The sequence below is a fragment of the Trachymyrmex septentrionalis genome, unplaced genomic scaffold (genome assembly GCF_001594115.1).
Source record: "Trachymyrmex septentrionalis isolate Tsep2-gDNA-1 unplaced genomic scaffold, Tsep1.0 scaffold69, whole genome shotgun sequence".
Lineage (NCBI taxonomy): Eukaryota > Metazoa > Arthropoda > Insecta > Hymenoptera > Formicidae > Trachymyrmex > Trachymyrmex septentrionalis.
This window is the reverse complement of record NW_017305873.1, coordinates 951,992-958,922: the sequence shown is the minus strand read 5'-3', so window position 1 is coordinate 958,922 and position 6,931 is coordinate 951,992. Positions and strand designations below refer to the sequence as shown.

General features: G+C 28.2%; 2 protein-coding genes across 3 annotated transcripts in view; both read right to left on the bottom strand.

Moving 5' to 3' along the window:
* Window positions 1-1,986, bottom strand: part of LOC108753353 (uncharacterized MFS-type transporter C09D4.1) — a 67,676-nt gene extending 65,690 nt beyond the window's left edge. Inside the window, exons 1-2 of one of the 2 annotated variants that reach the window (XM_018494869.1) lie at window positions 1,712-1,986; window positions 465-701 (exon numbers count right to left, since the gene is read on the bottom strand). The gene's annotated coding sequence lies outside the window, so the exon portion shown is untranslated. The remainder of the gene's footprint in view (window positions 1-464; window positions 702-1,711) is intronic. The other variant, XM_018494874.1, reaches the window with a different exon arrangement.
* Window positions 1,987-5,903: 3,917 nt separating this feature from the next.
* LOC108753312 (UPF0553 protein C9orf64-like) overlaps window positions 5,904-6,931 on the bottom strand; it is a 2,699-nt gene continuing 1,671 nt past the window's right edge. Inside the window, exons 3-5 of the mRNA XM_018494794.1 lie at window positions 6,649-6,808; window positions 6,002-6,090; window positions 5,904-5,951 (exon numbers count right to left, since the gene is read on the bottom strand). Of these exons, the coding sequence (XP_018350296.1) occupies window positions 5,904-5,951; window positions 6,002-6,090; window positions 6,649-6,808 (297 nt within the window). The remainder of the gene's footprint in view (window positions 5,952-6,001; window positions 6,091-6,648; window positions 6,809-6,931) is intronic.

The window sequence follows — 6,931 nt, the reverse complement described above, 5'->3', positions numbered from 1 at the left end:
ATATATATATATATATATAATATATTACAAAAATAAAATTATTAATTAAAAATTGTTTCGAAATCTTATATAAATTATAGATTGTCTAAACGGGCTTAAAAGCGTGACTATGTAACATTGCTGATTTTCTTCGATCGTTTGTAACTCGAAAATAATCGAGACTTCGATATTTTTATAAGAAAATTTTCGATTTTAATTATAACGTTCTTAAAATAATGAAAATATTCTATATATTAAAAATAAATCGTGACAAAATAAAACATGCAAAGATCTAATAGAGATTGTAAATATTTTAAGGGAGATAAAGAAATTTAATATATTAATAATATCGATATCAAAAGATAATGTTACTTTATATAAATTAAATAATCGTCGTTATAACTGTGTTAATTATGTCCATAACATTCCAGGTTGATGTCGAAACAAAATAAAAGACAAACATTTACAAACATTAAAGTACTCACATTAAATGGTCTTCTCAATAATAACACTCAATGCTTCGAATCTTAATTTTCCATTAGCTTCCTTTTGAATACCAGAGCGAAAAGTTCAACGTGAATAACATGAATAACCAATTCGCCTTGCATAATACTCCTTGCGTCGTAATACGTGTAACCTGGATGATGTACGGCAGTAAATTGCACGAACTTGTTTGAAATTTCGTAGATGCCATCCTCCTAATTCCATGTACAACGTATCATCTACGTGGATCAATTAAATTGTCTCGTTTAGTATTTTCTTCGCAATGGAAATTTTGACGGAAAGTTAAATTTTATTCGCATTAATATGCCTTATATCGCATTTTTAAATCACGAAGAAGCTAAAATTATTCACTATAAATTCACTATAAATATCGGATCTACAATAATATGTGTCAATATTTAGAATATTTCGCAATTAATAGTACAACTGTAAACTTAGAATTTAAGATTATAAATATCCAAGTAATGTAATGTTTAATTTATTGAAAATAATTATTTAGCACTGTCAGCATCGCAACCAATGGTGGCAAAAATTTAATCCAGCTAGTAATCCAGTAGGAAAATGAGCATTGTGCTGTCAGATTTTATACTTAAAAACGATTTTAATACTTTTATATTAAAAAAGGGGACATTTTAAGTTCAATTGTAATACAAAATAAATTGCATATTTAAACACAAAAGTAAAAGAAAAAAAATACATAAAAAAATCCTAAAAACATAAAAACATGTATTTAATATTAGCAAAAAACTAATCACTAGATCATTATTATTATATTATATTTTAACAATGTGTGATGGGCTTAATAATTTCTGGTTTTTTTCTCCCTCTTTTTTTCTCTCTCAAAATAAGAATAAAAAATTACTCCTCGGAAACGCTGAAAATCCGGTCAAACATTCCCGAACGTCTGGGTAGCGATATTACTTTTTCCCTGAGATGGAAACATAAAAAGTAAAAATTTTTTTTATATGTGTATGACAGTGTTCAAAATTTACTGCCAGTAATTTACTGAAAGTCTATAGTTTATGATTATTACAGATTTCACTATTTTGCCCTTTGCGAGAAGAAATGAAGTCCTGATATTCGAATATTCGAATCGACTTTCGATTTCGCCGCGCGTTTCACTTAACCTAACCGATTATGAACATATTTCTCCCCCCAAATTCGCGAAAACTTCGAAATGTCATGGATCATTCTGATATTTTTTGGGATGAAAATAGAGAGAACTCACATTCAACACCGATATTTTCACCGTCGCCTTCCTCGACGACCACTTCTCGCGCGTGTTCGGCGATGTGCCGCGCCATCAGCCACTGCATTATAGGCACAGAATCCACCGTCATGACGCAAGTTATGTTAGTCGTCGATCGCTCTGCATTGTTAATTGCTTCGACGAGACAACGATCTTCACGATCGTGGGCATGAACGGGCGCGACATGATGTTCATTCTTCGCCCACGTCGTTTACACACCCGAATCTATCACGATCTATTCGCGCTTATCAAACACCGCCATAATAACATACTCCACTGCACTGGACTGCACTTCCGCTCCCAGCCTTCAAATTCCATTTCCGTGCGTTCCGTCGAGTGACGCTGCGCATCCCGCTCTTTTAAAGGCTGTGTTCCAAAATCACTGTAAGCACTGAAAATCTATAGGCTGTGTTCAGCAAACTCAACAGTTGAGTGAGCGCTCGCTATTGGTGTATTCTTTTAGATCATTCAATCAGAATTTTAGATCTGGAAGAATACATCAATGCAGCGAGCGTTTACTCAACTTTTGAGAACGCAGCAATGCTTCGAAACGTTTAAAAATGTACATAATATATTTTATATAATAAGAATTAGCCGACCAACGCTGGAAAATTAGATAGAAACAAACTTTTTAGCATCAACTATAGGTAAAAATACATAGAGTGAACACTAAACGTAAGTGCGCATGAGCACTTGAAAGCTTCTGATTCGCTCTTATATTGACCAAATTAAAATGGCGGTGATCAATTGGTGTCTATGCTTCACAGCGGAGATGCCCATTCCAGTGTATATATAGTTCAGTGGCGACAACCGATTTTTGTTGAAATATTAACGCATATTACGAAGTATGTAAAATAATATATTCTTTACACTTTTAATTTTCTCTGATGAATAAGCTTTATTGCACGGTTTTTGCTTTATTTTTTAGATTTGTTACGCATTTACACAACTCATGAATATCTTAATTCAGTTGTATTACAATAAGTGATTATTAATTTGTAATAACCCGGGAAAGAATATTAATTATATATATGAACAGATTTTGTATATAATTATATATGAAACATTTTTTCCCGGAAACTTTATGTTATACAAAATCCGCGTAATGTACACAATATTTGGAAAAGAGAGATTTCCTGTTTTTTTGTTACTTTTGAATCGTTGAATTCTGTCGTATATACATCTTATTCTGTATTCTTAATCTAAGAAAAGTAATAACTAAATTATATTCAAATTCACAATGCAATGTGAATTTTGTTGAATAAGCATCAACTTAAAAATATGATACCAGTTGAAATAAATCAATGTGTAACTGCATAATACTTATTTAAAAAACAGGTTTAACTTCTTGATACAAATAATACGTTGAACAATTTTATATTCCATCTCTAAATAAAAGACATAGATATGCAGAAGAAAAAGTAATAGGAAGTTAGGATAACATACAAATATAAAAAGAGGAGTTATAAAGAATTAAATCCATTTTTCTTTTTCTATTATGCAATTTCAGTATAGCCTTTTTAACTATCTGTTTTTGTATACTTTATTATATTTCTTTCATAATATCCAAAAATAAAATAGTATAAAAAGTAAAATAAAATATATATATACATTTATATTATATACATATGTGTATGTACACATACATACACTAGTGTACATATACATATATACATACGCATCACACATGTAATTTCAAAATATAATTATCTAGTTTTTTATATTTACATTAAACAATTTCCATCCAAAATTGACAATCGAAAAATACATAATTATTGTGTTCAAAAACGAGTCACTAATTTGATATTGTACAGAATACAATATTTTTTTTTTTTTTTAATAATTTGAAATGCAGAAGTTATTAGAACAGAAAAATTATAACTTTTGATCAAATAATTATATTTTGAATAATTACAAAATATTAAAAGAAACTTTGTATTAAAAAGATCTTTAGTGAAGTCCTTAAAAAATTTTTAGCAAAATGTTTTACTAAAAGAAACATTTTACTAAAGAACTTATTTGATGATAAGAATCAATTTTATCAGTCTTTGAATTATTATAGTAAAATGATTCGTTAATGATTTTACAAAAATATACGAAAGACAATTTTTACTCAATGAACACAAAATTATATATAACGTAATTATTAGTTGTAATTTCCCACTCAATAATACAATTATAATATAACACACATATAATATATTTCGTTTTTATATTATGGTTATTTAGTGGAAAATTACACAGGTACGTTACATGTAGCTTGTGTTCACTGGGCGTCTTGCATCAATCACTCACGGTGAACTCACGGTGATGTAATTGTTCTAATTATTTTAATACATTGTAGTTCTAATATAATAAAATGGTACTGTTTCCATCAAATGATCACTATTCTTCATTTGATAATGGAATATGAAATTATCGACTATTGTTAAAATATGAGACATCCGTGTGTTTTGAGCGGTCATGCGTCCTGTGTATTCCGCGCACATTTTCCGTACTTTATCACACACCATTTGAATTGCATATATCAAGCAACATCGTATTTGCAATTCCTCTATATCGCCGTGACGTAACATTATACAATCTGAGAAAAAGAATAAGTTTTATTATAATACAAACCTTCCATAATAAAAATTAATTGGGACTAAAAAAGATTCTCTCTACCCAAAAATTTAAATTTACACACTATGTAAAATGTCAATAGCCAATATATTGATAAATTCATGTGAAATTATAAAATCTTAATAAATCTTCCTTCGCAATAAATGTTAAGTAAATCATAAAATAAATAGGATAGATCATATAATGCTTGTTGTTAAAAAATTACTTGTATTCTAAATACATACAATACTGTATTGCATTACGACAATTTAAATGTTGTACAGGTCAGAAAATTTTTTTATTTACATCCATCCGTAATATAGACTTTAATTGAATCAACAACATTTTTTCTCGGTGTAAAAAGTGATTTTAAAAAGTGATAAATATCTTACTTCTCAAAAGAAACTGGAGACTCTCTGTATACCGAATAACTCCAAAATGTAAAAGAACTTGAGCGGCACGGTAATCCTTTAATAATGTAGACGTTTTTATTGAACTTTTTGAACTAATAGGAAAGTAAGTTTGTAAATCACTTATTAATAATTTGGCCTTAGTACAGAGGCGAACTAAAAGAAAATTCAATAAAATGAATTTATTAATACAATCTATGTAAAATATTATTTAAATAATTTTAGTACAAAGAGATCACATCATTATATAGCAATTATTATTTCACAGGTACATTTAAAGTTTAATTCTTATTTTATGAACTTCAATTATTATTAAGACAATTCAAATATGTCCAGAAACACAATAGATATTTTGTAATGCTTGCGTTCAAATATGTCCAAGCATAATAACTTCAAATATATTAATTTAATGTCATATTAAATTAAATATGAATGTATTGATATAAAAATTCTGTGAATCTATAATATCGCATATTGTTGAATAGTATAATCCCTAACAGCACAAGACGTCCTTAGTATGATCCTGAATACATTGAGGACATATATAGAATATGTTTAGAACATTATGAAAAATACAAATTTTATTTAAGTAAAAACTAATAAAAACATTTCTATAACATATTCTAAACACGTAAGGACCTTCTGTGAACTATCAAATGAGCTTCATTACATTCTATATACATCTACAGGACATCCAAATCCGAAGTCCTAAAATGTCTGTTTGTAATCCTTGGGATCTATTTTTGGATTTTTCTAATATTTTAAGCCTGCAATTAGGTGTCGTTTCATTTAATACTTAAAAATTTAATCATGATCTCTATATATCTTAGTTTATGTAAACTTAGACATGTTATAATTATTTGTATTGAGTTTTTGTACTTTGTGCGAGATATGATTGTATTTTTTGCTGCAACAAAGCAATGAATCTAATATTTTGTAAAATATTTCAATTTTTCAAATTCAGCACACTCTGCCCGAAAGATATCTTGCGATTGTCGTTTAAGACGTATTTAGGACCCTTGAAGACCTATGCTGTATGTGAAGTAATAGAATTGTCTCAAGGATCACGAAATGTACATATTTACGATTTTGAATTTGGACGTCCAATAAATGTGTATAGAACATAATGAGGCGCTTATTTCATAATTCAGAAGACGTCCTCAGGACGTCTTATAAATGTCCGATTTAGCTGGCAAAACATCCTTATGCTATTAGGGATAATATAACAATAATTACTTGGTTTTCCATAAAAAATTACTTCATCTTGATAGGACTCAAATTTAAAGAGCATTTTCATCAATTTATCTGCATCATATTCAGATTTTCTTATGCAATTTATAAAAAGACCTGCAACATAACAAAATCTTTTAATTGGCTTACATATGTTACGTATTTTATATACATACATTTATAATATCTATTAGCTGTATTAATGTTCTACAATTAACTACCTCTTTTCTTTGATAGTATCTATATTTTTGTAATGTTCTTAAGATTTTACTAATTTTTTTATTATTATTTTTATGTTTTAATGTTTTATACGTATGACATTTATAAATATCAATTCTTTTATAATTACGAAAAATGTATAATGCATTTATGATCGTACATAGTTTTCTTTAGTAAATTTTGAACAGGGAGTTGACTCTCTCTTGAATCAAGAGTCTTGACTTCTCAGTCAATATGTAGTCCACTTTTAATTACTTCGTATTGTTTGGGATATTTTATCATAATAATATTAATAGAGAATTTTTCTTTTCTCTTCTCGAAAAAAAAAATAGAAAGTTAGTCCTGAATTGTATGCATAATAAACAAAACTGTTACAAAATCGCACAAGATTCACGTGAAAAAAACCAAGAATTAAGCATCTTTTTTCGGATACAATATTTCTCTAATTATACATACCCCCATATTTCTTCTTTAAAGTTTTTCCGACGCGACGCAAAATAATACGTCTTTCTTCTAAATACGGAAGGATAATTTCATCATCTCCTCGAAAAATGTATTTCATCTCCGTCGATGCAATGGTCATGTAATAATTGGGATCCCAAATTAATTTATTATCCTATTTCAAAAATATATGTTACATAATTAAGAGATTGCTAGAGATATAGATTTGTTTAAATAATTATAGAAAAACACAGTGTGATATATTATACTGTGACATGCGTGTGTATATATATATATA